Here is an 18528-nt window from a genome sequence, read left to right on the forward strand (position 1 = left end):
GGGATTTGGTCAGACATTGGACTTGATGATCTCAAAGATCTTTCCCAACTTTAATGATTCTATGAAAGCCCCTCATGTTCTTTATCAGCTTGAGGCAGAAGAGGCTATTCAAAGGGCACAACTCTCATTGTCACCTGACTTAGGAGAAAAAACTGTCCTCTTGATAATGCTCCTATGGGTTATTTTATAATATTTGTGGGCAGCACCTGGAGAGCATGAGCAGATTATTTGCTTCTGTTAGTTGTTTGATGGGCTAATTTAAAATATTTTAATTTAAAAAAAAGTGATTTATTGCAGATTTCTGCATTTACATCACTAATATAAATATGTAGCTAATTGCTTGACTGTATATATTTATTAAATTTTGAGTTATTCCAGTTTATTGGTCATGGCATTTTACAACCATCGATAGCAGAACATTTTGAACATCTTTATGTGTAATACCCTAAAGAGGGTTTTTTCAGGACTTAATTTTTTTCTTATAAATGCTGCTCTCTCTCTGTATTTTTCCCTTGCTCAGTCACTGTTCAGGGTTGAGCTGCTGAAGGGTCTTAGCAAATCCCTGGCTGAGGGTGTGGAGCTTTGGAGCAGGGACTGACATGGGCAAGGAGTGCTTGGCTTGGACCTCTGCAAAACATAATTCCAGAAGGTTTGGGCCAGTAAATACCAGTTTAGAGCTGAAAATTAAAAGGTCTCTGGGTAGTTTTCCCATAAAACCCATTAATTTCTTTTTATATTTTGATAAATACTAATGTCTTGGGGGTCCTGCTGCTCCTGTGCCCACCCGTTTCTGGGTTTAACTTGCTGACTGACACAGCTCTGGTGGTTTGTACAGAGACTGTAGTTGATGGTCCTCACTCAAGGATCTGGCTTCACTCCTTGGTCCATCAGAGCCTCTGGCTGGTCCTTACCCGCTGCCTGGCCTTTGCTAATTTGTCCAGGCTGTGTCTTAAGGGATAAAGTAAGTGAGGGAATAGTTGAGGAGAAATCTTGGAAGCTCTTGTAGAGATATTTGGGATAGTACAGTGTTTGTTGGATTGGTGACCTACGCTGAGACGTGGATAAATCAAAAAGTGAAGAAGCACCATGGACTGAATTCATCTGCCCAAATAGCTTTGTGGGATGGTTATTAGAGCTTGTATTATTATTATTATTTCTATTCATTACAGTTTCAAAGTACTTCTGTGTCTGTAGCCACAAACCCCTGGACCAAGAGCTGCACTAAGGAGGAAGGTGATTACTGGTCACTGGCACAGGTTGCCCAGAGAAGCTGTGGCTGCCCCATCCCTGCAAGTGTCCAAGGCCAGGTTGGACAGGGCTTGGAGCAACCTGGGCTAGTGGAAGGTGTCCTTGCCCATGGCAGAGGGTGGAACTGGATGGTCTTTGAGGTCCCTCCCAACACAAACCATTCCAAAGCCATTACAGAGCCCACCCTGAGCACTTGCCCCACAACAGAACTCCACAGCACGAGGACAGAGATCATTAAACACAACTTTATTGGGTTTCAATGTACAATTTTTTTTCACATCTTCCTCCTTTCTTCTCTCACTCTTCTCCTTGGTGTCTCCATCCTACTTCACAGATACAGGGCAACTGTTGCTTGGCTGTATTACCCAGACCAGTTCCAGTCTCAGTTTCCTTTTTTGATTTTTCTATTTTAGATTTTACACAGTAAGAAATCTGTAACTTTTGTTAGGTTAGAGCAAAGCATCTTTCAGATAATTTCCTTGCACCCTCACCACCCCTTCTTTGTCTGTTCTGGGGGTAGTTGCTGTCTTTTGTTACAAAGTCATTTCTGAAACAGCTTAATTTATTTCAAGGTAAATACAAAAAAAAAGAAAAAAGAGTCACATAACAACCAAAATCCTCTAAAAGCTTTGTGGGCACCAAAAATGCATTGTTTTTTGATTAATTACCTGCAGCCTTTAGTTCACACTGCCCTGTCAGTAGTAGCACTAAGTCAAGAAAAAGAAACCAAACCCATGAAGTGCAACGGTTGCTTTATTTGAATGTTTAAGAAATAAAATATAATAATATTACCTCTGTCACTATCACATTTCAACTGACCAAAGTGCACTGGTGATGTCGCCAGCTGAAGTGGGGTCCCAGACTAGGAGGTCTCAAATCCTCCATCAGTTAATTTTGAACAGAGAAATTTTATCTAACAGTGAAGTTTAGCATTATATATGAGAAAAGAAGGAGGCTGGGTTCCATTATTTAATTTCTACAATTTAAAGTTCTGGGGCAGTTAATTTAATACTTCTGCATTTATAAGAATCTGAATAAAGATAATCACTTTTTGAATTATACCACCAACTTTTAAAAACTTTTTATTACTTGTGGGACTTCAGGAACATTCCTCCTTTGAATGCTTTTGTAGAGGTTGTTTGCATGCCCTGACTCCAGACTGGGTGCTTTCTCTTCCTTTCCCTGTAAAACTTAGGTCACTACATTGCACAACGACAAGTGGCCAAAAAAAAAAAAAAAATCAATTTGTAATCTGATTTGAGGGTTTTGATTTCCTCTGATGAGTTTAAATTTCATTAAAAGCAACCTTATTCTCACATAAAAGAACTCCTTGAAGGGTAAAACAGGGAATTGTCTCAAAGAGTATAAAGAATCTCCGCTCCTTTGTGCTATTTATTCACGGCATTAATTGTGGGGTCCGGCGGGCGGTGTCGGTTGGCAGATGCACCATTATCGGCCCCGGGATCTGCGTGAGGAGGGGAGGGGAAGCACAAGGGCTCACATTCAAAAATCACTCTGTGCCGTATCGACACTTTAGTTATCAACAGCCCTTATTATCTGCTTAGCAGCGGATCGCAGCTTGCCCGTGACATAATAAGCTACAAATCACTGGTGGGGCCTTTCTGCATTCTCCTAATTGTGTGTATTCTCTGGAAAAAAATTATCGTCGGGCCTCTTGTCTTGATGAGAAATTGACATTTTCTGCGGGAGCCTGGCGAGGACTATGTGGGGAGATAAGACTTATAGTTGTTTTAAAGGAGTGCAGCCATTCTTTCAGAGGCCTCTTTATTGCTCTAGTTGACCCACTTGATGAGTATGGATTTCATGAGGTCTTTTTCAGCATTTGAACTATAAAAGGTTCAGAATGACACCACCCCTTATAGACAAAAGATAACCTTGCCCTTTGAATATATTGATTCTTTATTAACTAGGCTGTTTAATGCAATGAAATGAGGCATTAGATTGAAGCCTATTTCAAGTGCTTTGAATAATCTTTAAAAGCTTGAAAGACTTTTAAAAGCTGCTCTGCAGTAATTGGCGTATACTTTTAGAGACTGTTATTCCTTCATTTTTGATTAAGGAATTTTTATCATCTTCTTATGTCTAAACTCACTGTAGGCTGACACAACATATTTCCTCACCAGGGCTATTACCCAGCTACAGATGTAGGTGGTGGATCGCTCTAGGACTTGTCACTCCTAGTACAGCTTGTGTGGGTTTTCTCCTTTTGTATTTCCTTTGCACTGAAAGTTAGAGGAACCATTTAGATGCTCATTATTCAAACCTTTGAAATAAACCTAAAAGGAAAAGCGCCAGTAGGCATCACTCAGACTTTCATCCCTAAAAACCATCTTATTTTTTTAGTGGCATGCATCTGATTATGCCGCCGTTTAAACACGATACACGGATACACATTCAAAGTGGAACAGTTTTCAATGCATAATAATAATAATAATCATCATCATCATCATCATCCAAAGTGCTCTATAGCTTTAACACCTGTTTTCATCACACCTGTTTTCACCGAACATGATAACAATGGAAATAGTGGAGAAGAAAGGAAACATGGTTAAATATCCCTGTTTTTCTCCTTCGTAGTTTGTGACTACAGTGAGCTACACCTTCTCATCACACTCCATCACTCTGCCACTAAGACACGGGGTGGTGAAGGAGGGGCTCTGGCACACGGTGTGTCATTTGGCACTACATCCACATGCACCAGTCCATATATTTACTTTGGAGCTCAGAGTTTCTCAGTGCCCTCTCGAAGTTGTCAGCAGCCCTCTGATTAATGACCGGATCAAAATCCATAACAAAATCCCTGCTTTACCACCATAGGCACTTACATTGCTCTGCCAGACCCATATTCCTGAAAAAAAAAAAAAACCAACTTTTTTTGCTGCTACTGCTCACACACAACGATACAGGAGCACACTTGGCATCTGGGGTGGGAAACTCAGACCCGGAATCAAGCAAAGCGTTGTAACTCTCTCTGACTCAGAGGCTGCATCGTGCCCTCCTCAGTATATATATATATATATATATATATGTTTTAACTCCGTTATATGTACACTGCACATACTATGGTCCAGAGGGTGAAATATTTGTCCTCAGCATTATAATTAGCCAAAGCATTTGCTTCCTTATCAGCAGTTAAAAGACGAGCACGTCGACCTTCGGTGTCCAAGTGCCGCGTGGAAAATTTGGGTTGTGCTTTGTTTAAAATAACTTTTCCTGTTTACAGACTTTTACAATATGATATTAAAATAGTAAAAAAAAAAAAATAAAATCTACTGTTACCTTCACTTTACGAAAAGGGTGTCTAAAGTGCACAGCTTTGGTTAAATAAGAAAAAGAGATATTCTGCTGTTACCTTCACTTCACAAAAAGTGAGCGGTTTTGGTCAAGTGCTGTGCCAAGGTTGAGCAAAAAAGCATTTTTCTGTGAGCAGAGGTCTCCTTCCTCATCCTCCTCCCAAGGAACTGAAAAGACCATGTCAAGGGTTGGGCTTTTTCATAACCAAGAAATAAAAATTCTGATATTTAGAAATGAAACCCCCAGTGTTGCATTTTTTCATTTCATGTTTTAGTCACTTTTTTAATAATCAAACCAGATAAAATTACTAAAAATGAAATTCACAGACAAGAAATACTTTAATTAAATATTGTGTAAAATGAACATTTTTTTATACAGTTAAATATATGAAAAAATGTACAGATAAAACAATCTTATTGTAGGGTCTTTAACAGTAAAATCTACCATTTAGTGAAGCTTTTCGTCTGGAGACAATGAAGCAATGAGTGCATTGACTAATTAATCTAAAACACAAACAGACTGCATTTATGAAGGAACTTGCAGACTTTCTTAACATGTACACGTGACCTCTTTTGTTGTTTTTTTTTTAGAGCAAAACTTTACTTAGACAAAATATAACGGAGGCAATTCAGTTCCAAAGTGACTTCTCAGGCTTTCCCACTTAGCCAGGCCTTGGCCATGCTCACAGAGCTGTATCGTTCTTCTAAACCCTTTAATAAAAGCTTTACTAAAATGTGCATTTTTTTGCCCAGAAAGAAAAAAACATTAAAAATAATAATAAAAATAATTTTAAAAAGTGATCCCTCCTTTTTGGTTAAAACGTGAATTCTGCTGCAGTTTGCAATGTGTTTTGCAGTGCTGTGCTGGCAAACCAGTTAGTGCAAAGGAAAAATAAAAACAACTCCACGTTTTTCTTGCTGGGTTTGGCACTAAGAGCCACGGAATATAACGGAGGTCATTCCAGTTTAAAAAATACAGTCAGCTATGGGTCATTTACAAAAGGTTCCCTAAAAAAAAACACCCCAAGAAACCTAAATAAACAACTCCCAGACATTAAAAATTCGGTGTGATCCTGATTTCCCGTGTTGGAGCAGTGCAGGGTTTGGGAGAATGCAGAGTGCAGCAGAAAATCGACACAGAAAGGAGTGGGAGAATTGTACACCGGGATTGTGCTTTTTTTTTTCCTCTTATTTTTTACACCAGAAATCATCCAAATGAAGTCGTGATTAACAATTGTGGTGTAAGCCTGTGATAAAACAGCACAAAAGTTCTTCAAAGAAGTTCACTTTTAAGGCATCAGAGAAGTTCATGTGGCAAACATTTTAATTAAAACATCAGAAGTGAATTTATTTTTAAACTTTAGGCCTCTGAATTTTTCCAGTAAACACAGTTCAGCTATGTGGCAAAGTCATGGGTGGCAGCTAAAAATGACTTTTTACAATCTTTAAAAAAAAAAATAAAATAAAAAATAAAATAAAAACAAACAAACAGAAATAGGAAATAAAAAAATGCAACCACAAAATAGATTCATCTTTTCTGTGGCTGTATCACATGCACATATTCTACTAGTATTCATTACAGCCATGTGGCACAATTTTGATTTGACTATACAACGAACGACTTTTTTCTCAAAATTATTTGTTCTGATAACTTAAAAATAATATAAAAATAAACAATGAATTTGACTTTTCCTCAAAAAAATAATAAAGAAATAAAGGATGGAAAGGCTAAACAATAGCAACTTTATGAAGTACAAATGAAATGCACGGACACTCATTTATTTAAAAGAAAAACATGAAGGCAATGGTTCTTGGCTTAATGCTTTTTTCAGCATCACGATACCAGGCCAGGACAAAAACCAATACATACAGGAACATAAAAAAAAAAAATTATGAAAAGCAATATACAAAATTTCAAAGATAAATACAATATTTATAGTTGATATGTTACAAAATAAATTCCCTTAGTGACTGCAAGTGTTTATGTGAAAGAAAGTGTTGCAATGGGTAAGACTATTTTATTCCTTATAGCCTCCATAAGGAATAAAATCTGCTTTTTGTTTTCTAAATATTTAAGTGGATCTGAAAAAAATTCAAGACAAGTGTATAAATATTTAGCTACAACTTTGGCAAAATCACAAAAGTCTACAATTTTATAACCACATACAAAACACATTAGGGAAGAAGGATCTAGAAGTCAAAAGGACAATTTTCTGGTACAAGAAACATAGACTTCACAGTAGCCTAAAATGCAATAGTATACAGTGCTAGCAAAAGTTGAAAAAATGTTGCAGATCACACTTGCTTAACAGGAAGCTCTAGCAGTGGAAGTATATTTTTTTCATTTTTTAAACCAACAGACAGTAGCAATTTCTTTTTTTTTTTTTCTCTGTCAGTGTGCTTGTTGAAGGCAAGAGAATTCAATATCAAAGTTACAATTTCTAACTACAATAAGTTACAAAGTTCCATTTCATTAAGATGAAGTTAAGCAACGATAAACCCCCCCGTGCCCGCCCCCGCGCCCCGGTTTTTTGTGTGGTTTTTTTTTTCTAATCATATATTCATCCTTATTTTTTTTTATTCTTTTTTTTCCAGTTTGATGGCTCATAACCTCCTTGGCCCCCTTTTTTTCCACCACAAAAAAATATTTCACATTATAGAGATACACAACCATTGTGAATCTAGTTATGAGTACAGAAAAATGTTCGGAGGCATTTTTCATCAGTGTTTCATGATAATCAAAATGGTGCATCCACAAAGTTTCTCCCAACACATAGCAAGTACTAGACATAGCCAAGACGTAATCAGAAACTTTATACAAAATAGGCGTCGCTTTTTCCTTATTCTCCAGGACTGAGAAATGTGAAAATATGAGAAAAATTCAGTCAATAAAATGGAATTGTTCATGAAGAAGTAGGTTGTTTGCATGTAGATTCTTAATAGTTTAAATAAAATCTTTAAACAAAGTCTTTTTTTTTCTTTTTTTTTTGTTTGTTTTTTTTTTTCCTGTAGCATTTCGATTTGTTGCTGATTCTGCGTGAAGATACTGCTTCCATCAGCATGTCTTAATATACTAAACTTGTCCCCTAAGCCCATCCTCTGCAGCTTGGTGCTACGGTAGGTAAACAAAAGTGACTTTACATTGGCGGGACTACAAGCCCGGACATGGCTAAAAGAGAAAAGAGAAGAAAAAGGAGCCGTTATTGTCACAACTGGGGGAAGGCACAGCTGGTTCAAAGCCATCGCGATGCTCAAACAGAGGATGCAGAGCCAGGTTCCTCCACGTCATCCTTGGACCAAGGGACCGTGGACACGCACCTCTCATAGCAAAACAAAGGGCTTCTCCTTGGGAAAGGAGGCTCTGAGAAGGATTTTGAGGGAAGGGCACCCTGATTCCTGTGCTCAGCTCTCCAGGCTCCCGACAACACTCCTGACCATAACACCGTTCCTTGGGGACATCCCCTCTAACCATCACTTCATGCCCAGACCAGCACCGGGGCAGAAAACCTCCTTTTCCACGATTCTACTTTATGACAAAAGCAGGACTGAGCAGCCAAGAACTCTCCAAGACCAAAGCCAAGGACCCTACATCTCCTCCCAACTCTGGAGCTCAAATGCCATAAAAACACAGTGACAGGACCCAAGGGAACGGCCTGAAGTTGTGTCAGGGCAGGTTTAGGTTGGATATCAGGAGAAAGTTCTTCCCCCAGAGGGTGGTTGGGCACTGAACAGGCTCCCCAGGACAGTGGTCACAGCACCAAGGCTGCCAGAGCTCAAGGAGCGTTTGGATGATACCCTCAGGCACATGGTGTGATTCTTGGGGATGGTCCTGTGCAGGGCCAGGAGTTGGACTCGATGATCCTTGTGAATTCTTTCCAACTCAGCATATTCTGTGATTCTGTGATTCTATCAGTAGCCCAGACCAGCCATATCCAGAGTTTTTTACCAGATAAAGACTGATATGCCAACAACCACTGTTTTTTTTCCTAGTTAACTCTTTGGTAGAAACATAATTTAGACAGTCTTTAATTTTAGTGTTGTTTAATTTTTGCCGTAGTGATATTTCTCATTAATTTATGTACAACAGATATTAATAAATTTGTTCGTGTAGTGATGTGAACTTCAATTTCTCAGTTCATTAATTTCAACAATATTAATTTATTTCTGATTCGCTGTTACAGCTTTACGGTTTGGAAGAGCTGGGTCCATACACATTTCATAGGTGACACAACTTCCTGCAGCAGCATGGTCTGCACCATCAGCGCTGCTCCAACAGATGCACCCAGAGCCCTGAGCAGTCCTGGTCCTTCTGGCACCATTTTTGGGAAGGATTTGGATGGAATGTTCTCTAAAGCACAGTTCAAGTGATGCCCTTGAAACAGGTTCAAGTTTTCCAACTCTACCACTTTTTTCCCCAATTACATGTAACAAATATGTTGAAATTGAAGTTATAATTTTTCATTTTTTATAATACTGAATTTTTTAAAGCTAAACAGCAACTGAACTTACAAAATTTAACTGGAGAATAGTGCGTATATTGGCAGAGACCCTTCTGATCCTAAACATTTAGTTTCTTCATCATGTTTTCACAGAATCCAAGAATCACTGAGGTTGGAAAAGCCCTCCCAGCCCATTGAGTCCACCCTGTGCCTGATGCCCACCTTGTCACCACCTTGTCACCCAGCCCAGAGCACTGAGTGCCACATCCAGTCGTTCCTTGGACACCTCCAGGGATGAGGACTCCACCACCTCCCTGGACAGCCCCTTCCAATGCCTGAACACCTTTTAAAGAACCCTTAAAACAACCCTTCACTAAATCTCTGTTCCACACTGCATCAGCCCGGGCCAGCAGATGACCTTGCCCTGTGTTTGGACCTGCCAAACCCCTGCTCTCAGGTTGGCTTCTCCAATGGGATTCAGTCAGCAGGAAACCTGTCACCACATCAGTCTGGTTACCTGGTGTGCACTTGAACTGGAGGATGCTGGAGATCATCTTGAGATGTTATCATAGACTCACAGAATCATTAAGGCTGGAAAAGACCTTTAAGATCATTCGGTCCACCCATCAACCAGCACCACCACCATGTTCACCACTCAACCATGTCCTCCAAGTCCATGCTGCAATAGCACCATCAGCTTCTCCATCCCTGGAAATGTCCAAGGCCAGGTTGGACGGGGCTTGGAGCAACCTGGAATAGTGGAAGGTGTCCCTGCCCATGGCAGGGGGTGGGACTGGATGGTCTTTAAGGTCTCTTCTAACCCAAACCACTCTGGGATTCTATGATTCTACTGTGTGAAAAATTAGATTATCTGCTGCATGCTTTTTTGGGGGAGGGGGTATGGGGAGGAAGTCTAAATTTTTTAATTTAACTATTTTTGTTGAATTCTCCCTGTGGCACAATGGGAGGGGGGTGCGAGGTTGGTGCTCCAGACATTTATTTCACTGTTCTTTTAGTGGCAGCATTTGACAATTGTGAATTTCTGCGCTGCGCTTCCTGCTGTGCAAATTGATACCAAATGCCTTCTTAAAGAAAAATGAGCTGGCTAGTTTTTTAATAATAATTTTAATACTTTCATCCAGGGAAAGACCAGAAAATTAAGCAGGATGCAATTTTAAAAGAATATAGAGACCCCTGTGCTCTGCATTACAGTCCTATAACCAGAGAGCAATATCTTTCACAATCTATAGAAAGTAAATTACAATTGAAAACCAAATTTTGAACATATATTGTACTTTCAACTTCACAGGGAGCCAGCAATTTCTCACTAAAAAAAAATATTTTATACCTTAAATGTCCATTGTTTTAAACAGGAAAAGACTCTCTGCCCAAAGGAACACATACAGTAGGATCCTGCTCTTAAAAAAGTATGTGAGTACTTGACTTTGTGATCATAGATTATGCAGTGGAGGCCATATGGAGTCAACAAGATTGTGGCTTTTTGGATATGGCCCAAAGGCCCTTTTTTGTAGACTTAGTCACAGGAGTGAGTCATGGCCACGGGACAACAGAGAGAGAGGTTTCTCCTCTGTGATTTGCAGCTTCCGAGTGTTGACCCTGATCAGGTACCGGCTGGCTGGGGATGGATGTGCAGCTGACATGGGTGCAGCAAGGGGGAAGACAACACATCAGCCCTGGCTGTCATGGCCTGCACCCTGACCCCTCTGAGATCTCCCCAGATTGTCTTCTTTTTTATTTGTTTTTATTCTTAACCTCTGTCTTTGTAAAATCACAGACTGGTTTGGGTTGGAAGGGACCTTAAAGACCATCTCGTTCCAACCCCCTGCCATGAGCAGGGACACCTTCCACTAGTAGGTGTCTTGGATCTCTTTAGAAAAAAATCTGTTGGCTAAAGGCCATGTTCCCTCTTGGGCAGTAGGTCCTACAATGCGGTGCGTTTTGGGGTCATGCTTCCTGGCAGCAAGATCTTGCTTCTAGTGCGGAGGGCTCAGGTGGTCCTGATGCTTAGGGTGATGTTAGCATAAGCCAGGAGGTAGAGCAGCTCAACCTCTGCTTTATACTTTGTTAGGAGACAAAAATATCTCACTCAGATCCAGGTGGAGCTTCATAGCTCTGCTCCTGTGTTCTCACCATCTTAGGTGTACCAAGAACAGCATTTTTCCCACACATAGACACATCCTGGGAGGGTTTACCCAGCAAAGATCAGTGCAATTAACCCCCAAATCCTTGCGAAAGGACCACCTGTGTCTGCATTCTTATCCATTCTTATCCATGTCCTGCCTTATCCATAAACTGAAGGATTTGCCTCCAGTACAACAACAGTGACCACGAGCTCTTACTTCCCTTTTGGGTTGACTAAATGTGTGTGAACATTTCTAACAGTGCAGACTCTTCAGCTGCCACTCAGCTCCTTTACATCCTACTCTGTAATGAGACTGTACTTCAAGATCACAAAAAAAACTTCTGCTGCATTGGACTGCAGCTCTTAAATTCCAAATTTTAACTTAATATAGAAAATGTGCTGATCAGATAACTCTCAAGCTGTTTGCACAGTGTCCAGAAAGAAACTTTAAAAAGAGCTCAATGTCCATAAATGACTAAGAAAATAGAAAGAAAGAATAGAAATTCCCTTAACAACTGTATGGGTCAAATGCAGTATAAATAAGTGCCAACACAGGAGTGTTGGTGGCTTTTCTTTATGATATCTCATGAAGGAAGGAGATGACAAATTGATCCCTGTCTTGCCACTCAGTTCTGGCAGCAGTTCAGTTCAAGGCAGTGGTTGAAATCTGTGAGGACAACTGGGGGAAGTGTTGTCAACCTGAAACCTTTTGTGAGTTCAGTCTGAATTAACTCAATAGTTTTGGTTGGGAGAAAGGATGTTGCCTCTGCTTTGAAGGAACCTGAGTGAGGTGAGGTGGTGGTGAGGCCCTGGCACAGGTTGCCCAGAGAAGCTGTGGCTGCCCCATCCCTGGAAGTGTCCAAGGACAGGCTGGACAGGGCTTGGAGCAACCTGGGATAGTGGAAAGCGTCTCTGCCCTAAGTTGGAACTAGATGGTCTTTAAGGTCCCTTCCAACCCTACCCATCCCAGGATTCTATGATGCTCTGTAAGTTCCCAAATTCCTCAAAATACTGAGCATCACTTTGTGGTGCTACTTTGCATAAACAATTCAACTTTTTGTCACAACCCTGCTCTAGTTACCACAACTCACTGCTCTAATTACCAGACCAGAAGGACATTCTCCCTATTTCTCTGTGTCATTCTGCTCAACACAAAATGATTCCATTCAGCCAGTCAAGGAAAAAGGGCAATTGTTTGTTTTCTTGCTTGTTTTCAACACTTCTATTTATTTTCAGTTTGGCTGCTGAACCAAAATCCAAAAGGATGACACCAGGTCTGCTGTTTGGATTGCAGCATCCTAAAATCAGGGATTAGTGGCATTGTTAAGTCTTCACTGGGCTGTCTGGCTGTGGAAAAAGCTTAGTCCAGAGAAAGGCTGGGCTCAGCCTAAGAGTTAAATTGATGACCTAGTTAACAAAATCAGTATTGGCTGTTTCAAAGCCATTTTCTGAGCTTCATGTATGAAGCATTTTGCACTTGAGGCTGGAGATGTACAATTTTTAAAGGCTTGGGGAGGTGCCCAAGGGACGTTAGGTGCTTGGTGCAGGCATTCAGCCCACCCTGTTCTCCTTAAAAACCCACTTTGCAGTAATCTAGTGCTTTTAAGCATCTAAACCCTTGCCTATCTGATGAGAAGCCCTGTATTTACATACTGAAATTACAGAAATTCAGATCATTTTAGTTTAGATGTTTAAATAGTTGTATTTTTCAGAGTAAATCACAATCAACATGTTAATATTGCCTCAGATTTGTCATGTTACCACATTTATAATATTTTATTTTAATTGGTTATTTTATTAATTTTATTATATTTTATTTCTATGATTTTAATTTATTATTTTATTTTTAATATTTTATTTTTCATTATATTATTTCAGTATTTACTTTTCACAGTAGTGTCTTTTTATAAAAAGAGGAAAGTAGGACACTGGATTATTTTATTAATGGATTATTCTTTCTAAGAATATCAATATAGTTTTCTCCTTACAGTAGTAACATAGTGAAGCTTCCAGAAAAGAAATATGAAAGAAACTGTTAATCTAATTATCCTTTTCTTTAACATTCATCCCACAATAATTTTGCATAGCTGAATCCTCAGCTCTTCCTTGACCTGAGTGCATAACAAGCTCTCATATGCTTTTTTGGGCCAAGAAGTGAATAACAAGCTACAGAAACATTAGTTTTGAGATCTTGGTCTGGAATGGTCTGGATTTGTGGTGGACAGACAGTTCTGTGGGATTGGGATTATGTCTCTCCGAAGTGCCTTCAGATCCCACAAAATGCAGGTGTTCAGAATTTGTTTGGCAAATTAAAATATCTGTCATCTGTTTGCCTGTGAGTGCTCATTGTATCATGGGTGTCATGGTAATACAAAGAATAAATAACACTGTACTGCTAATTCTTAACTGAGGAAGTCAAGAGGAGTGATGACCTCCGGGGTATGAGTGTCCTCAAGCCTTCCTGATTTCAATGGGATCTGAAGTGCTCCAATTTACTGCACAATGAGACTCAACCAGAGGAAAACATTCAAATTATTCTAATCCATCTATAGTCTTATCTTCTAAATGTTACAATATGACTTCAAAGTGGTACAATAGGACCTAAGTCTTCCTTTTTGGGAAGACTTTGTTCATATTTTTGTTCTTCTACCAAACATACACTGTATTGTAATTCCTCCTGCCCCACTCCCAGCAGATAACCATGAGAGTTCTGCAAGTGGTTTATATGTTGTTCCTTGCACTACCCACACAAAATCACATGGATTAAAAAGAAAAAAAATACCAAAAAAGCAAATTATTAAAATTGCCTGCCTTAAATTAAATATTCAGTTCACTTAGGGATGTAACCACTCTAACACCACAGTATGAGAGCGAGCTGGGACCACCAGAGCATGCAAACCCCCTGCATACAGGGCTACCTAGTCCAGGGGAAGGTTAGTTCACTGACTGAGAGCTTAACCTGATTTATATTAACTTCACATATTTGAAATCACTATTGCACCCTATGTAAAACAAGGAAATCACACCATGTCCTGCCGGAACGCTGCTGGATTTAAACATCCACAGAAATGTGTTCAAAAAAACATATAAAAACACGGAGTACATGAACCCTCCAAGAGGCATTCAGGGATACAGTATTCCTTTAAAATTTAAGTCACGAACTCCTAAGGGAAAATACCAGAAAAACAGCTAGTGCTTTCTCTAATGCAAGTATTAAAAATGAACTAAAGATCTCAGCAGACCATTCGTGCTACCCTATTTCTCCCCCTGCTTTTGCATCGCTACGAGAGCACCAGGAACCCCAAAAAAAATTAGCCAGGTACCTTTCTCCCAAAGAAACCATCAGGGCTTGAGTGTATGCACCAAAAAAAAAAAAAAAAAGGCAATACACAGAAAATTGAGAGAGATCCAGCTCACCTTGAAGTCCATTTCCATTTGCACTGGTGCAAGATGGTGGAGGAGAGGCTTGGGGCCTGACAACAGGAGCGAAGGCGCTCTTTTGTTTCACTGCAGAGATGACATTGGCAGGTGAGAATGAGAAAATGCCGTGTGTACTGCTACAGTTTGAAGGGAGGGTGACCGAAGAGGCTGCCATGGTAGGGCTTGACGGCACTACTGCAATAAAGCAAAAATAATCAGGACTCAGATTGAGGTTTTCACGGCAAACACGGAAAAAGAGAGTGATAGGGCCTTGCCTCTTAAAATATATATCGAAATATATATATATATATAAAAAAATATATATAAAAAAAATAAAAATGAAATGCCTTGGCTTGGCCACTCTCTGGATAACAGGCAAACTCTTTTGTGTTGGACTTTTGTTACGAATTGCGCAGTCCAATTTTTATTTTGTTTCTTTTTTTTTGTTTGTTTGGTTCGGTTTATTTTTTTTCTCTATCTGAGATTGTATTCTGGCACAAAACAGATCAATTTATTATTTTCATTTTTACGTCCAGCCTCCAGAGTCACCCCTCCTTTTATCCAGTAGCTGACAATAGAGGAAAATCAAAACAATGCAAGGAGTTGATTTGGTAGTAAATATGAATCTATATGATGATGTGTTACCAAAAATAGACACTTACTGCCGTAAGGAGAGTTAGCTGAGGAGCCATTAAGAAATCCAGGGGAACCTGGTACACCTAGATTGGGCATGCCGGCATTGCCATATCCATTCATGCTATTGCTGACTGTGTTGTAATTGGACTGCTGAGGAGTACTGCTGGGAACATATCCTCGCGGGGAAACACTGCTTGTGTTGCGACTGTAACCTACTGTGTTAGAAACCCCCCCACCCCAAAAAAATAATGTTATTTTATAAGATAGACTTAGGGCTGGGGGGTTTCCTCATGCAGCATATATTACACAGTTTTAATTGATTGCACAGCTTTGCTCTGAGTTGTCTCTCACTGCCCTATCAACTCTTGCAGCTTGAGATAACCTTATCACGCCAACCCTACTTAAATCATCCGCGAGCACTCTATGTTGTCTCTCCTCTTAGCACAGACAGCCAACAAAAGCTCTCTTCGATCCAGCTGTGTCAGGTGCCTTCACGTTTGTCTTTAGGAGCAATTATCAACAGGCTCAAGTCCCGCTTTGTACCAACACACTGCGTGAACTTTCAGCCTCTCCAGACCTTCAAATGCCAGAGCTGACAAGAAAAACTTTTTTGTTGCAGTGATTTACTTTAAAAGGCTGTTTTGGGGTCTTCATTTTGTGATTGATATTTTTATGCTAACAACAAGCTTTCATAAGGTGTAGCCATCAGTGAAAACTAATTCAAGAGCAAGTACAGAATTTTATAAGGCTTATTATCTTGGAAATGCATTAAAAGACAATCTTTTTAGAAGAGGAAACATAGTAGAATCAGGATTTTAAACAACAATTTGTTCCTATCTGAGCAATCAATTTAATAATTATGTTGGAAGCAAAAAAAAATATGCGTTTGAACATATCTAATAATCCTGTTTCTCTCCTTTCATTAGTATCAAAATTAATTTTAAATGCAATATGCTACATGCATTTTCAATTACAACAGGTAAATTAAATCAACTATTACTTTTATTAGTAACATATATGTCACACATGCCTACAAACAAAGTATTTTAAAATCACAGACATCAAATTAGATTTATCTGTGTAAATATTCCAAAACCAGGTGGAGGTACCTAGACATAATTATTTTATATTAAAGAAAAAACCATACACGTTGTATATTTACTGCGAATAACAAAGAGCTTTCTACACTTTGCCAATTGTACTTTTTCCCCCGCTAGAGATGCTCTATGATAACAGTAAATGAAAGAACAGGAAGAATTAAATATTTCAAGAAAGTTAAAGACGGCATTTCAGACACACGAGTAGGGAGAGAGAAAGAGGTAGGACACGGCGGTGACATCAGCTCGGATTGATGGCACTGGCCAAAAGCAGTCACCAAGGTGGAGGATTAACTCTTGAAATCCCACCTACCTTGGTCGTTGGCTTGTGATGTTTCGGAGACGTTGACGGCGAGCTGGCTGCTGAAGGAGTTCACCCCCATCATGCCGGTGTGAGCGGGAGTGTTGGCTAGAGTGGGGATCTGGTTGTGGTTGCGGGGCACGCTGTACAACGCCTCGGCAATGTCAGCTGCTCGTTTCAGGATTATCTCCTGGAAAGACAGAAAAGAGGCTCTGACAACTCAGACGCTGATTTGCGCAAATAGCCCAAGTTGCAATAATGCTAAAGTTTATCAAAGAGATTCAGGTGGAATTATAGTGAGGGCGGAGAGTTTGCTGCGTGTTTCAACAACACCTCCTGTTTTTCTCATGCAATTCCACCTCAGCACAGTAAGTACAAAGAAATAAAGAAATTAACATAAAATCAGAGTTTAGCACTGGAAGTCAAGTCAAAATCCCAACACACATTTTATTCACTCAAGGGGGGAGATGTATTTTCAGCAGTTTGCAAAATACAGTAGGTCTGATCTGCTCAGTTTAGCAGATTTCTTTAGGACTTCCCATTAGTCACTGTATATTTTGGCCCGAGTTCAAGGTTATTCTCTTGCCTTAATGCTTGCTTATGCTTTTGGCACCTTACACTTAATTGTCATTTCTGATGGGCAAACGAGCGGCGAGAGGAGAAGGGGAAGATGAAGCGTTTCCCTCGGAGCATTGCATCACATCAGACTGCCCTCAAGGTGGCTGGCAAAGCCCAGCTGTGTACAAAGGGAACGTGCTGATGCTCTGCCAGCTCTGCAAAGAGCAGATATTGATCTACACATGTCAGCATGGGAACAAAGACCGCGTTGGTGACCTACCTGGTTGTTATGGGGCATCCCATATAGGGCTTCAACAAGGTCTGCTGCTCTCTTAAGTAATACTTCCTAGAGGAAAACAAACAACCTGCGTTATGTTTCACTAAGACAAGAGAAGTGCAGTGATGTTGGCAGTTGTAGCACCTATAATTATGAGGAGCCGATAAAGTGGATAAAATACGTCACACGCTCTCCACGTACTCCCACTATATTTAGTGGATGTATTACAAAGGTAGGAAGGTATTTTGTTTTGGAGGAAAACAGGGCTTGTGGTTTGAAGTCAAAGTTAGAGGCGAGCCTAAAAATAATACTGCATTTTACATCCAGCTGTTCAATTATGATTGACTCGAAAGGTGTTTGCTGCTGTAGCATGTAGCTCTCGTGCTGAATTAGTGAAATCAGTGCTTGAGGTTTAATGATGTAGTCTTATGGGTATTAAACAAACAAACACATGGTAGAGATATGAAAGGCACAGGCATCACATTTGGCTGTTAATTCCTAGCACTTTAGTGGTGAAGAACAATAAGTAATTTTCCATATCTTAATTAAACTGGCAGAGTCCTTAAAGACAACATCTCACCCCTAATTCATGCCCCAAATTTGCAAGTGAGTTCAATGCTTATTCCTCTTTATTTTGAACAATAAAGTGAATTAACTTGGGTTAATCTAGTTCTTTCATAATGACATTAAGAAATTTTTCAATTAACCTCTTTGACTGCATGTTGTAAAGGACTTCATAAATGACTTCACATTCAGAGAGTGTTGAGTACTTGTGCCTGGGGGCATGGATGCACTGAATTTTGTCTTATCCCTGTCTGCATGCCTACTTCCAGTTTTATGATTGTGAGGATTAATCCATAGTTTAGTTAATTTTAAATACAAATGGACTTAATTTTTTTTTTTATTTTTACCTTCGGCTGTAATAAAATTTAGCTGGAGTTTTTTTAGGGAAAGATCTAACTGGCAAGACTTGGGGCATCTTGGGTAGGGGTAGGATTTGAGGATCTCTTCGTAACTTATTCAACTACTTTGAATGTCATCATTTCTGTGAATGAGTAGAAATCCAGCCTGTGTAGGACTACACCAACTGGAAAA

General features: G+C 39.7%; 1 protein-coding gene across 9 annotated transcripts in view; it reads right to left on the reverse strand.

The window, feature by feature from the left end:
- Nucleotides 1-7314: 7314 nt before the first annotated feature.
- Nucleotides 7315-18528, reverse strand: part of EBF3 (early B-cell factor 3) — a 120787-nt gene continuing 109573 nt past the window's right edge. For 3 of the 9 annotated variants that reach the window (XM_017809282.1, XM_017809280.1, XM_017809279.1), the window contains exons 12-16: nt 17437-17502; nt 16611-16788; nt 15227-15412; nt 14562-14759; nt 7315-7731 (exon numbers count right to left, since the gene is read on the reverse strand). In XM_017809282.1, coding sequence (XP_017664771.1) covers nt 7700-7731; nt 14562-14759; nt 15227-15412; nt 16611-16788; nt 17437-17502 — 660 coding nt within the window. In that variant the 3' untranslated portion in view covers nt 7315-7699. Of the gene's footprint in view, nt 7732-14561; nt 14760-15226; nt 15416-16610; nt 16789-17436; nt 17503-18528 lie in introns of all 9 variants that reach the window. The other 6 variants (XM_017809285.1, XM_017809284.1, XM_017809281.1 and 3 more) reach the window with 4 other exon arrangements.

Source organism: Lepidothrix coronata, unplaced genomic scaffold (genome assembly GCF_001604755.1).
Source record: "Lepidothrix coronata isolate B3197 unplaced genomic scaffold, Lepidothrix_coronata-1.0 Scaffold25, whole genome shotgun sequence".
NCBI lineage: Eukaryota > Metazoa > Chordata > Aves > Passeriformes > Pipridae > Lepidothrix > Lepidothrix coronata.